The sequence below is a fragment of the Atractosteus spatula genome, chromosome 6 (assembly GCF_055471065.1).
Source record: "Atractosteus spatula isolate fAtrSpa1 chromosome 6, fAtrSpa1.hap1, whole genome shotgun sequence".
NCBI lineage: Eukaryota > Metazoa > Chordata > Actinopteri > Semionotiformes > Lepisosteidae > Atractosteus > Atractosteus spatula.
This window is the reverse complement of record NC_142711.1, coordinates 58,869,757-58,885,922: the sequence shown is the minus strand read 5'-3', so window position 1 is coordinate 58,885,922 and position 16,166 is coordinate 58,869,757. Positions and strand designations below refer to the sequence as shown.

The 16,166-nt window shown below is 35.7% G+C and overlaps 1 protein-coding gene across 3 annotated transcripts in view; it reads left to right on the top strand.

The window, feature by feature from the left end:
* Positions 1 to 16,166, top strand: part of drosha (drosha ribonuclease III) — a 67,487-nt gene that overhangs the window by 17,828 nt on the left and 33,493 nt on the right. For all 3 annotated transcript variants that reach the window (XM_088919074.1, XM_088919075.1, XM_088919076.1), the window contains exons 18-23: positions 368 to 506; positions 2,393 to 2,453; positions 4,008 to 4,067; positions 6,239 to 6,338; positions 7,915 to 8,017; positions 12,883 to 12,953. In XM_088919074.1, the coding sequence (XP_088775200.1) occupies positions 368 to 506; positions 2,393 to 2,453; positions 4,008 to 4,067; positions 6,239 to 6,338; positions 7,915 to 8,017; positions 12,883 to 12,953 (534 nt within the window). The remainder of the gene's footprint in view (positions 1 to 367; positions 507 to 2,392; positions 2,454 to 4,007; positions 4,068 to 6,238; positions 6,339 to 7,914; positions 8,018 to 12,882; positions 12,954 to 16,166) is intronic.

Here is a 16,166-nt window from a genome sequence, read left to right as displayed (position 1 = left end):
TCAACAGAACCAACTCATTTAGGCATTAGTCTTTTTCACTTCCAATTATGTGTATCTGTATTCACATATGCATGAATACATCACATGTGTAATGTAAATGTTATATCAATTTCCAGAAGTCATAATTTTGCCACATCATTTTTTCATTCTAGATGTCTATATTTGTCATATAGCCTTTGATTTTCAGACAGTCTTCAAAATTAGTTTTCATCTTTTGCAAATAAAACAATTCTGTTAACAAAGTATATACCCGCTAACAGTATACAATATTTTGCATAATGTTTTAATATGAATGGCACCATTATCAGTTGGTGGCACAGCTGTTTTTATGTAGTTCTGTTGTTGATAAGCTGCTCTTCATCTACAGTTGGCAATGACTCACCCTAGTCACCACTTGAATTTTGGAATGAACCCAGACCATGCCAGGAACTCATTATCTAACTGTGGTATCAGACAACCTAAATATGGAGACAGAAAAGTACACCATATGTACATGAGGAAAAAAGGTATGTGCTGTAAAATTATATATTTTTTACTGTTGTTTAAAACAGTCTAACAAAGGTTTGGTCAATTCCAATCTTTAAGAACAGAGACCATCAGGTGTTGCTGTTATTTTTAATTTAATTTAATTTTTTACACTACAATTATTTTTGTATTATTATTTAACAGTGGTTGTCTTCCATTTCTGCAGTATTTGTTCTAAGGACCTATGCAGTGTAAAATATTTATTACACCTAAGAAAATGCAATTGGAAAGTAGGCCAACAAATTCAACTGCACCTCACTAGGGTTACAGAAACAGTAGGAGAAATGGGGCATTATTTAGGGGTTCATGTGAGCTTTCAATGGAATTACTTTTTTTATAGTATTGTGTTGATAGTGCTAAAGTAACATTGGCAACCCATCACAAAGTCACACATCCCCTCTGAACCTAAAAAGTATACAAAAGTGTTGGGAGTGCTTTGACCAAGGTCATAATTGCTTGTTTTGCAAGCAGTTTGTATTTGTAATCGTTATGAGACATCTAGCTCATCAAGTTATGTCATGGCCTGGGAATTCTGAAAATTCAATGATTCTATATTTTGATAGAATGTATATATTATACAGTAACTATAAATATAAACATACATTTATAGTCAGTTCTATATTTCATTAGAATTCATTATAATTATAAACAGAACATATAAATATATATTCTAGATATCTATTGTAGCTGTTGCTTGTTCATAGAACTCTAACAAGTTGAGCACTACCCTTATATTGAGTGACTACAATGCTAATTTAAATAAAGTGTTTGGTATTTCACCTTTGTTCATGTGCTGTACACATTTATTTCCTTGTGGAGTATTATTAAACAGGGTTCATAAAAGAGCGTACAGTCCCTACGAGCAAAATTACAGTGCTTTTGTGGTGAATGACAAGCTGCACTTATTCTATAATTCATGAAAGGTGAGGTAAACCCCTTTTTGAGATTGCTGTTTACATGTAATGATTAACTGCTGCATATTAGTGCAATAGAGGTACCTCATTGAATTGATCAAATAAATTACTCAGGTTATTTTGAAGTAATGATTCTGAACAACTATATACATAATGTCATATGCAAACTCAAATGATAGAATGTGTAATTAATAACACTGACAGGCTTTCAAACTATATTGGCTTTTATATGCCAGTGCACAAAAACACTCAGGTGTAATGGATTTAAGCAAAAATATTAACCTTTTTAGCAATTTGGTGTAACTGACACCTTTCAATTATGCAGTGGTACATTTTTATGTTGTGTCCATATTACACTGAAAGTAGAACACCATCAACCAGTGATTTACTTTTAGTGTAGTGTGATAGGGTTGCAGTGCTAACTGTGAAATACATTTAAGTTCCTCCTTGGTTCATTTTGCTTTCAGGAAGGTGAGATGACTCATTGGATTTTTGCTTCATGGGGAGAGATAGTTTTGTATTAGAATGGTGTAATATATGTATTCTGTATTTTAATCAGAGTAGTATCATAAAAATGCAAGTCATTTCTTCCTAAATTAATTGAGTGACCATAAAAATGGACACTTCCCACATAAAAGTGTTTTATTGCTAATCTTATGCTGCAGAAACCAGCTGGTGAAAGGTTGCCAGTCACACTACCTGCTGTTGATGACATTGGCAAGTTGTTGAATTTTCATTTTGCTTCAGTGCATACTGAGTTTATACCTATTGTCTGTGCCTAGATCTATACCGAGTATCAATGGCTAGAACTGCTATTTTCCTCCCCCGTTAAGTTTACATAGCCTTATTCATTTCAAGTGGTATTCACACCAGTTGGCTACTGTCATAAGCTGTTGGACCTCAGAAGATTTAGATTGCAAAAGGTATTAATTCATCTTTGCTTAATTCACTAGGTATCAACACCTTGATAAACATAATGTCAAGGCTTGGCCAGGATGATCCCTCACCTTCAAGGTAATATTTTTGTGTTATGTGAGTATAAAATCATATGGGGAATGCTAACGTGTTTTCTTAACATTGACAAATGGTTACAAAATTTCTAAGAAAGGGTAATAACTAAGTCCTTGTTGTTAGTGAAAATGACATCTTTGCAAAGTAATTTTAGGAATTTCCCGTTGTCTTTTCTTTTCCGTTTTTGCAGTACAAGACTTGTTGGAAAAATACCTCTATTAGGAACAAAATTAAATTGAGAATTGTGAGTTCCAAAATAATGATAAATCATTATGTGGCAGTAAATACATAGAAAAGCCAGAAATGGTCATATTGATTTCTGTAATTCAGGCATGTAACAGGACAACATATTGCTAGGTTGTAACAATTGTTAATGTCTCAGTTCTTCTGTTCATTAAAGTTTTTTTAAGCTTAAAAGTTCAATTCTGTGACACTGACTTTCAAGATATCAGCTCGTATGGAGCGGCCTTTTACTGCAGGGCTGTATCCCCGAGTTGCTAGTCATGCCTATTTGTCTGGCAGAGGAGAAGATAGAATGGGTGTTAAGATCAAGAAAAACAGCAATGGAGAAATCAGAAGATTTCTGAAGTAGGTCAGATTTTGAATGGTTGAGTATGAGGTGGGTGGCACAGTGGTGTGGTGATTAGTACTGCTGCCCCACAGCACTTGGGTCTTGGGTTTGATTCCAAACTGGGGTGCCTTCTGTCTTGAGTCTGCATGGTCTCCACTTGGGTTTTTGCCAGTGTGCTGGTTTCTTCCTGTCTTCCAAGCACATGCTACCAGGATTCATTGGTGTCTTAATTTGTGCCCTGTTATGGACTGGAATCCTGTTCAGTGTGTGGTCCCCCCTTGCACCCTGGGCTTTTGGGAAGGGATCAGGGTTACAGTGATCCCTGTCAGGGGTAGGAGGCTTTCGAATGCTGGAGCATGAGGTGATGTGATTGGAATAAATTAGGAGGAATGCCTAGGAGGAAGTATCTTGAAAACCAGTTTGAATGTAAATATGGAAAATATATGGGTCCCAGTGCTGGTACTTGGGGATCACTTGTTCAGAGAGGGCAAGACATTTCTAGATATTTACGAAAGGAAGAAATCTGTACTGTTTTATTTGGAAGGAATAGTTAAAGAGGTAGAAAGAGAACCAAACAAAAACCACCCAGGGCCTGAGATACCTAGCTCAGAGAGAGGATAGGAAAGTGGTGTGGTCTAGCAGTGGTGAAGGACAATTAGAATAGAGCGACAGAATATTGGAAAATCTCAATTCCACCTTCTACCCAGTACTTTTAGTACTGTACTTTTAGTACAGTACTTAGCCAGGCTAAGACAGTTAAAAGCATTGGTTTATAAAGATACGTGTAAATGACAAAGTTTGTTTTAAGAAGGATTGGATAGTACAACATTAAACTAAATGAATCCTCAACATATGGAACTTGTTGCAATTATAATTACGTGTTCATTGAAGCTTGTTGTTTGAGAACAAGCTTCAAAACCTAAAATGGTGTAAGTGTTGGATATCAGCAGTATTGCGTGCTTAAGGAAGTTTTTGTTATCTTACAGAATAAACCATAACGAGCGCCTGGAGTTTCTTGGTGATGCAGTTGTTGAGTTTTTAACAAGGTAAGTTTTGAGATTTTGATGAATGCCAGGTATGACTTGTAGGAGAAGGATATTGGAACTTTTCTGTCCTTATCCATCTGCTTTTTTTAGAGTACACTGAAGTACCACCCTTGTCTACAAGTAATTAGATTGAGGTTTCCAGCGCTTGCGTTGATTTGTGAAGAAATAGTGTGCTTCACTTGAAACTATCTTAGATCAATAAAAATGCCTTGTGTTTTAGTTTGACACAGGAGATCATTTGCAGAATGCATGCCAAAATTAAAGACAGGTGCAGGCTGTTTTGTAAACTTTTGAAAATATTTTCCCCTTGTCTGTGCCTCCAATTACAGATAGCCAGATACAACAAGCCTTCCTTACTGCCTTATTTAATGCTGTGCTGCTCTACAGTCTATATTTTTAACAGAAACAGAGTGAGTTTAAGGACAGAGTATGAATGAGAGCAGTAGCCCATGCTAGCACTATTGCTCTTTTTCGTAAAGACTAAATCACGAAGCGCTGATTAAATGGAGAACAGTGATAAAGTATGCGCATGTGCAAACGGTCTTATTAATAAGACAGTGAAAATGGATCAGTTACCAGGCTTCTGAATAAACAACTGTTACCAGATGGATGAAAATATTAACTGGGCATTATGAAATTGGACCATGCCACGTATTGTTAAGCAGATCAGGCTTCATGTATTTTAGCAAGCAAAAAAAAAAACTTGTCCATTCCAAAGTGATAACTAATTCACTTTGTGTGAGATAGAAATTGCTGATGATTAGCAGTGGGAGCAATATGCTGAATTTAGGAAATCAGACCACCATGCTTTTCCAACACGTATAGAGCCATGTCAAATCCAAAAAAGATGAGGCCAAATTCAGACCTTTTTAAAAAAAACAGTGCTGATCTGTTTTCCCGAAGAAATGATTGTTTAAACTAACATGATATGGAGCTGTTGCTGTGATTGCTTTATTATTGCAAGGGGATGGGCAGAATAAAAAGGAGAAAAAAATAAAGTGGCAAGAACTCTGGACCCTTGCCCAGAAGGTGCTTTGCCCTTGACTGGACACTTGGATGGTCACAGCTACAGTATATGAGCAGTGCTGGGTTCCAGAGTTGCGGGAACTGGCATCCCAATCAGGGAGGGAGTCACATATCTCCGAGTCCATTCCTGAACTCCTCCATCTGATTCACACCATGAAATGTGGGATAAAATCTGCTCTGATGAGTTGCTTTGCTAGATGAATTGACTTCTCTTGCTTTTCTATTGTTATTAGAATGTGTGAGGCATAAAAAAAAGGTTTGATGCCCACCCCTAGCTGAGAACCTCTGCAGTAGATCATGTGAAAGGCTGTTCACTGCTCGGTCGTGTCTGTTCATCTTAGTCTTTGATCTGACAGCTGCTCTCAATAACCTTTCCTTGCCGTTCCCAGAAATGATAGATATGGATATGCAATAATAAAATAGATTTTTCTGAGCAGCGTGAGAAAGAAAAAAAAAAAGTAGCTCTTTTTGTGCATTTGATGGAGGCGAAGCTAAAGGGGAAGCCCTTTAATAATTGCGGAACGGAACAGCGTGTAAAACAATTTAAAAGATATCAAATCTCCCAATGTGTTCAGAATGTTATGTGAAGCCAGAATAAAATATTTATTTATGCAGTACATTTTGAAGTATAAATTTTTAATCAGCAAAAACAAGGTACCGGCCCTTATCCTTCAGAAAAGCAAATAACCATGAATTTTGTTCGCCTTTGAAATGAATGCTTTAAAACTATTTGGAAAGAAGCCAAGCACTGGTATGCCAGCAATGTACTATTGCCTTTTCTGTACAGATGCCTTCTCAAGTAGAATGTGGAACATCTTTCTCTTTGTTTTACTTCATTGGAAAAAATGATTAAAAAATGCTAGGTGGTTTAGTACTCAGTCTTACCTCAGTTTGACAACACAGACATTTTCTATCACGATTTACAGAACATAACATTAATGTAGCAGTTTTTCTCTTTAATTGTCAGTCTCTTCAATGTCATAATCTGTAATGTTTTGTATAATTTCACGTTAAAGTTTTTTCTAAATGAAGTAATTGATTAAAGACAGCCAGGGGATGTATTTTACCACAAAAGAAAATCAAAATTGGAGAGCAGGATGTAAACAGGTATGATCCTGATATGTATTTTGTGTTTGGATTCACAGTGTTCATCTGTATTATTTGTTCCCTAACCTTGAAGAAGGGGGTTTAGCTACATATCGAACGGCTATTGTTCAGAATCAGCACCTCGCCATGCTAGCCAAGGTTGGTGAAGTGCATACTGTTGTTTTATAATTAATATGTATGCATCACGTCAATACTAATATCTAAAATTTAAACTGTAACTTATAAACCCCAAAATATAATTTAAACTACTAACGGTGGTGATTTGCTTATGCATTAATTGTCAGAGATTTGGAGCGGTACTGTATATTACTGGAGAGTATAAAAGAAGGTACAACCCTAACGCCAAATTAAAATATAAGAACACATGTCCCCTATTGTCAGGAATGAAAATAAACTACCCAGAGCTACTGGAAGAAGATTAACATTTATCATTAAATACAGTATGCATGCAAGATTGCTGATTTTCTGTTCCAAAACTCTCACAGAGCCTGGACAAGCATGTTCCTGTTTTACCAATCTCTGAGTCCCGAACCCCAAGTATATTCAGTGGAGGTTTAGCATATAGGGCCTTCACAGCATAACTAATTTTTGCTCTAATTTAGCAAAAAAAAGCTGTTGTTACACAAGCAGCAGGAAGGATTAGCACGTACCTCCAACAACTGCTGGTTGTTCTCTTGATAAGTGGGGCTTATTGGTTCTTTTCTATGTTATTCTTCCTTGATTTTCATTGGTTTTGGTTGGTTTCATTGGTTTTGACATTCAACATGTTAATTCACTTCATCTCCTGCATCCAATCAACTTTGCCACTAAGTGTGTGATTTAAGTCTTTTGCAGCAGTCAGAAGCACACAAGTATATCATGGTCAGCCATGAATGATCAATTAAAAATTATGCCAAAAGCATTTAAGATGTTTTCACAATCTTTGTACTACTTGATTTTCTAAAATAAAGCATGCATAAATCCATCACATCTGAGCTCGGATAGCTTTATTAATAAAGTATTTTAACAGAGAAAAATATAAGTATTTGAAAATATTGTTATTCATTTTATACTGTCTCTGTATAAGATGTTATAGGTGGATGAGGATAACAGGTCTTTAAGTGACTGCAACCCTTGACTGTGCCTGTTAACAGAGCTGGTCCACAGTCTCTTATAATGCCATGTGCACAAGCACATGCTTGTAGTAATATGATGAAAGTTCATTATATTTAAAATATAACTCCTTAGAAGCAGCTTTTCCCATTCTGTTTTAAATTGTAGGGATATTACTCAAATTAATGGGCTGATATTTTCTCAGGGAGCCTGCATCAAAGACCACATTTTAAAACAATTAACTTGTAAATAAAATAAAATTAATCCTATTGTCCTCTATAGAGCACATCATCACCATTACATGTTGTTGGAAATCCTCTTTTTAAAATGTAATAGGTTTTTATTCCTGAAAGTCACGTGTGTTTTGGCGCCACTTTAGTTTAATAATTACTCCTACCCTCTCTCTGATGATGTCTGTTTTTCAAAATGATGTTGGCGGCAGCTTATAAAGGTCTAGCTCAAACATGCATGGTAACATCTGTCATTTCCACTAAGACAGACTTAGAGATGTATTTTTATTGTGTTTTGTAAAAACTGCAATTTGAGATCGAGATGGAAGTTCAATTCGATTATGCCGGAAATGATTGTTGTTATACCTCGTTCTCTTGCTTTGATATTGCAGAAGCTGGAGCTCGATCGGTTTATGCTCTATGCTCATGGACCAGATCTGTGTCGGGAATCGGACTTGCGGCATGCAATGGCAAATTGTTTTGAGGCATTAATTGGTAAGTTGTCCGGCATGTGGGGTTATTTATAAAATTCAAAGTGATTTTTAACTATAGTAACCGTTTCTAATGTCACACTTCAGTAAACCAGTAGTTTTAAGACAGACTTGCCCACTTGCCTAATAAATCAGTGGAACAGTTCCAAAAAAACAAGGTATGTAATTAAGAAACACATTCAGTTGTAATGTGCCCATTTTTCTGCATTGAAAATGACAGTATTTAGTATTTTTTTAAGCTATGGTGTACCAAATATAGTTTTATGAAGAATTATGATAATATATACATTATTGTATAAAAAAATGAAAGTACATCCTTTGAAAGTGGGGATATCTTCACATACACACACTAACACAGTAGTATAATTGTTTATAGGGGGTGTTCTGTCACACAGCCCTTTTATGAAAGCAAGAAAAAGGTGCTAAAAGCTTTGGAAATCCAGATTTTCATGATAGATTAAAGATTTTGTGCCTTTAGCAGGAATCCAAGCAATCTGTTTATTACCAAGATTAAAGTCTTATTCAAGGTAACCAGATGTCAAAGACCAGAACTGCAAAGTTGTGTTGAGAATTTTCTGAATTACAGACTCTCTCACTCTCTCTCTTTACTCTCAAGAGTCAAGTTGTTTTTTTCAGATTTTTTTTTCCATGAAGTTCACATGGTTAATAACTGCATCCTGGTACTTAAGGCCTTTTGCTTTAGTGCAGTAAGTGCATTCCTTCGTGTATACATGGTGCAGGAGATTTTTGTGCCCAGGTTACTATGAAAAGTATAAATATTTTTTTAACTAAACAGAAATGTCTGATAAGACTTTGATTTTCATTTCCATCCAACATGCATTCCACAGACGCTTTCCATCCCTAATTTCCATGTGCAGTTTATCTGTGGATTAAAGCCTTCTCCAAGCTACTGGGTAGCAGATGGTAATGTTTTGGATGCCATTCTAAGCTTTTCCTATTAGAAAGGCCAGAAAATAAAGGATTATCTCTGATTCACTGGATATCAAATTTTACAGTGTGGTGCAGTCATTGATGTGTAAGCAGTGCTCTTTTATTAATTGCAATATAAGATGGTGAGCTGTCGTGATTTTTAAAAGAGGTTTGATCTTACTTCAGTTGTTTGTTCTTTGTGTTAAAATTGAAAGTCAGTTTTAATTGTCATTTTTATGGACTTATATTGTTTTTTAACTCAATATAAAGAAAATTAAACAATAGGAAGTTTGAAAATAATGCATATCATTTGAGTGCCTGCTAGGGGCATAGTCGTTGGTATCAGATTGCTTAAATCTTGAGTTTTCATATGTTCATTTCCAACTATGTATGTTACTTAAGCCTTATTTTAGGACTAAAATAGTTATGACTCAGACCCTTTTTATATATTTTTTAAGTTAGACATTAAAATATATGCATTGTTATAATGTAGTAAAATAGTTTCAGTTGTAAGCCTACACTCCACACGTCTTATGTGCTTTGTGCAGATAAATCAGTGCTTTGTCTGCCGAATGTAAGTAAAATTTGTACTTAAGCCTAGAGACTCATAAAGCTGAACCTTATCCTAGTTTCTGTGATGCTAAGAAGACTGAAAGTGTCCATCACAGGGTTGACCACAGCAGGGCTGGTTGACATTTACATAAAGTTGCAAGGACTGGGGCACCTTTAGTGAATTGTCAGTTGTCTTGTTTAATTGTCTGCAATGGGGACTTGAAACCCCAACCTTCCAGTTGAGAAAGCAGATTCCTAACTGCCCTAACTCTATGCTGAAGTAGTTCAAGCAGGTAGCTGCGTCAGCATGCGTAGGCTGCAAAGGAATAAGTAAAGGTATATTCCATGCTGAAAAGAGAAGAAAAGAAACACAACGTTTCGGCTGTGGAGCCTTGTCCAGGTGTGTGACACCTTCTATCACGATGCTGTCCTCTATCTGTGGTAGAAGGTGTAATGAAGAATTCATTTTCAGGTCTTAAACTAATATAATATGCCTCCCAAATCAGAAGCACATTAAACAAGGAAGCCGTTGGATAAATCTTTATCTACTTTTTTAAAACCAAAGTTGTAAGAAGTGTATAACGTCTAAAAGTCTGAAAGAAGTAAATTTGTCATCATGTTTTCATCGAACTCGTTAATGTGCATCTGTATCTGCACCGGTGCCTTGTGAGAGCACGCATACAAGGTCATTTCATGCACCTGCAATGTGCATTTTGGTCTGACATTGTTTACCTGGAACATGACCTGCTACCACATTACAGCTGCAGTGCGTGATTTCAAAAAAAGTTTGACATTTAATTTCAATTAAGTTTTAAGTTGTTTCTTGAAATATCCTCAGCTCAGCAAACATGAGTTGGTATTAACTGCAGCTCTAGTTTTCATCTGGGCCCTGAATCTCCCTCCTTGTGACTCCTGACCAAAACTTTTCCTGATCACCTTTCTCAGTTCCAGAAGAACTGTTCATTTTGCCTAGGTGGACACAACAGATCCAAATGCCTTGCCAGACTATCAAGTTTGCTAGCAGAGCGTTAAGTAGCTAAAGGCCATAACTCGTTAGCAGGGTCTAAATAGCTGCGCTGCTGTAGTAATTATCTCAGTAATGATAATGACAAGGGTGTAGCCAAGGTAGGCACTCTGTTATGAAACACAAGTAGCCTGTCTGTGTGAAACAGCAGGAGATTTTGTTTCTGTCTTTATCTTTGGCAACTGTAGAAATCACAAATGTGTGTATAGGCACTGGCTACTTCCTCAGGCCTTGTATAAATTTCAGTTAGTGTTTTCCATGATAAGGCTCCTAAATTTCAGCACTTGGAATTATAAAAGGAAAAATGCAATTTAACCTGAATACTTTAACCATATTCAGGTTATGTTAATGATCTTAATAAATCAAGTGTTTGTTTATATTCTCGTTTTTGGTGTTATAAATATCTGTTCTGGAAATTGGAAATACTACAATTTTTAATCAATACGCATCTATAGATATATAGTATATGGTACTCTAGCTATTATACTCTAACTTTTATTGTTACAGTATGAGTTATCATACAATAACTGTAGTATTCTGCATTTTTATAGTTTATTTTTTATCACATGGCATGCCTTTTAAGAAAATCTTCTTTGATGTATTACTTAATATCTTTAAGCTAAACAAATTCTCCAATAGTGGTTGACATCCAGTTCTGTAAAAGTACATCTGTCGCCCAAGGTTGTTTTCTGTTAAAAACAGTGCTACGTTTAGAGTTCTGATTGCCACTTAACTCACCAATTAAGCACAGTTTTCTAATTGTGAAGTTGTCTGAGCCCATCCATCTATCAGAATGCACCCTGGATGGGATGTCCAGTTCATCACAGGGCTGACACATAGGCACAAACACACACACCTGGAACCTGGAGCAAATCCCTGTAGTCACAAGAAGAACATAAAAACTCCACACAGATAGCACCCCACAAATTGAACTCAGGACCCCAGTGCTGTAAGACAGCATTTCTGACCTCAGTGCCACCATTGTGCTGCCTGTTGTCTGTATCATCTGCTTTATATCACATTTGTTGGCAATGGAAAGGATGGGTGATTTTATGCATCATGCTCTGGATATATCAAAATATTTATACCGTGGTCTTGTGATGGTGTGAATTAAACTGGGAATCCTGTTTCCTTTCATACATAACCTTATCACTTTGCACATACCATCCCAGAAGCACAGTCACATTTCTTACCATGCATGTGTTGCTACACCTTTGTTTTTTTTGTTCTCAGGAGATAGCTTGGAATGCAGGAAAGAGGATGTGAGCTAAACATTTTCCACAGGCAAATCACACGTTCTCTCATATATCAGATTCACTGCTTAGCTTTGAGCGATTAACTGTTGGTAATGATGCATACTGTGTTTAGAAAGTGTTTTCAATAGTGCTTGGGTTTTCATGATATCCGAGAAAGCTCAGCTACAAAAGGTTAATTATTTATTGTTGTTGGTGTCTAAAAATCTCAGTTAAGCTGGTCATTTTATAGCAAAAAATGTCATCATTTTGCTTTATTTAAATTAGGAAATATGTTGCCAAAATGAGAACAAATTGAAAATTTAGTGTTAAATTCACAACCACAAAAGGCACTGAAACGATTGATGACTGACGTTCACCCCAGAAATTAATTTGAACTCATTGTTGACTTAATTTGTATTATTTTTTGGATGCATAAACGATGCCGTTTAAATTACTAAATTATGTTTCCCACACGTTTGGTGCATTTAATCAAAGTAAAGTAAGCAACTGATAAAAGAGCCTTACAAAAACTGACATTCATGCTTTCTTACGTATAAGTAACTAGATTATATTGAAGTTAAGGCAAAAAATTAAACATTTATATGACCACAAAATACATCCCAAATTTGTCTGTGTGTACTTTCCGTGTGTCATTAGATTTAAATTAAATATTTACGTTTTTTTGGTATAAACTGTCATGTCAGATGAAGTCTTATTGTCTCGTATTGCTTTGGGCTAAGGCATTTCTCCTCTATCACTTTCAATGTTGACTCGTATTATTTTAACGTTTCTCAAAATTCAGCATGGATGCTTAACATAGATGTTAAATCATCCTTTCAAAGAGAACAACGTATAACATAGTTTGAATATGAATATTTAAATGTTCACCTAAATTATATTTAACAAAAAAACTGTATTTTATGCTTCTAGCCCCTTCTCTGGTGCTATTATATTGAATAAATGTGCTGATCTGCATGGCTTAAAATCATGTTATCTGAAGAGATTGCTTTGTGAGTATTCACACATAGAGATTACTACATATCTGGTTTTGCTGCAAGATTAAGCAATGCATTTTGTTTAAAGATGGCTATAATCCTGACTCTGATATTTATTTTACTCTGTCTACAGGGGCGGTGTACTTGGAGGGTGGTTTGGAAGAGGCCAAAGAGTTATTTGGAAGGTTGCTGTTTAACAGTGAGGTAAAACATGTGTGTAAAATAAATTGCTTTAGTTGATTTATATAAAATTTGGGTAGACATGCATACTTGATCTTATTTGGGACTTGTCATCAGTAGTTCTGTATCCTTTCTGTACCTTTCAGTGTCCTGTTCCACATGTTAGTTTTGATTTTCATCCAAAATTAAAATTATTTCTGTATGTTTCTGTGACTTTCAGATATTCCTAAATTACATTACTGACTTGTGATTTATCTTGTGCTTAACCCAATGTCAGCACTATTTTAAATATTTTATGTAAGCTAAAATTTTCCAGCTAGTTGTATGAATTAATAAGCTCCATGATATGTTGATCTTTCAAATTTCTGTAGCTTAGAAAGGGTAGATACTGTTTAACAACTGATTATGATAAAATCCATTTGCAAAGTTTTTACTTTGTACTACATTGCTTGGAAGGTCATCTTGTGCATAAGCCTTTCTAAATTAGCAGTAGCAGTGTACATCAGAAATACAGGCTTACTGAAGAAGTATAAGACACCACACAGGTAGGATAATGTTTCTTATCCTTTTATGCCAGTAAAAAAAAAAACGTATTGAAAAAGGTGGTTTATTGTATCTTCTGATTAAGACAGAGATTAAATAGAACGTCTCCTAGCCTTACTTGGTTATTTGAACACTACTACACAGAGACGATTGCAGTGGATGGTACAAATTGAAAGGATAAACCAAGGGGGAGGGAGACTACTTTGAACATTACACTGAGAGAGGTGAAGTTGGATCTTTTAGGTTTTTGTTGTCATTAATCATCAGTAGTTTGCTTTTGTGTTGCTCACCATCTTGTGCAGGCCAAGGCATTCTGAGCAAGTGCTCCTTTTATTTCTGTCATGACAGAACCGTGATCTCCCTTCACCAAATATTTCCACTGCCTACGAGCAGTAATTAAACGAATTGGTCTGTGTGAGTGATTAGTGTGCATTTGCTTCTGCCTTCATTTACTTGCATCACCCTCAGGCTTAGGCTCTTCGAGTTTCATAGTTACTCTCAAGGCTGTCATTTGCATTCAGTAAAAGAATTTGGGAATCATTAAATTTGCCATCTTTCTATGAACTGTGTTGATAGAAAATTGTCTGTAACCAGTAATGGGTAGTGGGTAATACTGCCCAAATGAAAATAATAGGGTTATTTGCAATTTGTGTTGAGGAAACTCTTATTTTGTAGCCTCATCTAGTGTATTTAGTCACTCCAACCAAGACAGAAAAAAGACTGTTGCAACAATTGAATGATTCTCCAAAACATTGGGTGATTGCCTGCTCAGTGTGTACTAACATTCTGCCACCAGTAGAACCCGTCCTCCAAAACTTTGTGTTGTAAATATCTCACTAATTGTGTGACTCCTAAGTGAATGAAGTACAGCCGTTTTTATATGTTTGTTGAGGAGTATAATGGTGGTCAGTCTCATAGGATATTCCGTTTTTAGTTTGGATGCCGAGCTCATATTCAGGATTCCTAGTTGTGCTATCTCATACAGGGATCTTCTGTGTTGAATAGGTAAACAAAAAACATGAATCTCGTAGGGGTTCAATGCTGTCACACAAATATCTGATCAGGTGTATTCAATTGCTGCACTGTAAAATAATAGGTTTTTGTAATGGTTTATTGTAGAGGTTATGAAATTCAGTGGTAAATTCTGAATGACCTGAACACCTGGAAGTCAGCTGGAAAGTTCACTCAGTTAAGACAGAAGAACTACAAGTAATTAACTTATTTGTTGCTTCCTAATTATAAAATATGCTAAAACTATCCTAAAATTCTAAAAGTACTGCTACAGCTACATAAACAATGTTTAATATGATAAAAATCCAAAATGATATGCTAAATAAATGCTATATAAGTACTATATGAAATATGTTATACAAATATGTTTTTCTATTTAATATGCATATGGGACAAATACTTCAAAAGCCCAGAATAAAGTAAGGTTTGAAAATGAATAGAGGCATTATCCATGCTAATTGCTTTTCCCAATGTAAAGTCACTTAAGAATTCAGGATCCATCCATTCACCATCACCAGACTCCAGCAGTGCTACCTGCTGACAGAAAACACCCATAATGGACATAAAATGCAATCAACCGTTTATAACAACCCAATGTTAGAGCCGGGTTGTCAGATTCTTAAGGACCTCCTGAGGGATTGTATCCTCACAGCAGTAGCTACAGGTACTACTCAGTTTAGTGTCACCGAAGACCTATAAACCTAATTTCAGTCACCAGATGATCACTTGTACAGAGGCATCTGACTTGAAAATATCCTGCAGCCCATATACCATCTCAGACCTTCAAATGTTCTTGTTAGAAATCTGATAAAAGTATATTTAGGCCAAATAGCAGAGTATTGAATATGCTGAATAATGGTTATGATTGTCCCTCGTTATTCTGTTTATGTACCATACATGTAATTAGTAGGTAACCGATGATTATTTCTAATTTAGATCTCTTTCATTTAAATGGCTTTTTTTGGAATGAATGAATGCTATGCACGTTAGCTGTTAAAATTTCCTCTTGAATATTGCAGGGCCTTATCTATTACTCATCATGACCACCATTGAGAACAGAGCTCATGTTATGCATTATAATTCAGGGCATTAGATTTAAATGAAAAGAGAAAGAAGAGCAGTGCTGTTTTTTTTAAATGTAGGTTTACTGAGGTCCAAGGTCATCTTTACTACCCCCACCCAGTGAGTAACTTCATATTAAAAAAATCATTGAATTACATTTCTGTGATTCTGCATTCAGAAATGGTTCCACTGCAAAAATAAATGTAGCCAGGGTGGTGTTCAAATTACTTATATTATGGTGCACAAAGTAAGAAGATTAAGATTTAAGTAAGTTAAATTTCACTGTAAAGGATCGGTTTTGTCGTAAGACTGTGTAAAAAACATTGTCAAATAACAGTATTTAAAACTAAGAACATACAGTATCTATGCCTGGTCATAGGTTTCATTCAATTTAACAGGTGCTTTCATTAATGCTACCTTACTTCAGGCGAGCGACATCTTAAGAATGGACATTGTTAAGGAGTTAATATGTCTATCTATCATCAGAAAGCCATTTATTTCAGGAAATGATCTTTGCAACACAGACGTATAGGGCTCAAGGCGGGACTGCATCCTGGACAGGATGCCAAACATACAGAAAAGCACATGGGGAATTTAAAGACGCACAGAATAACCTAGCCA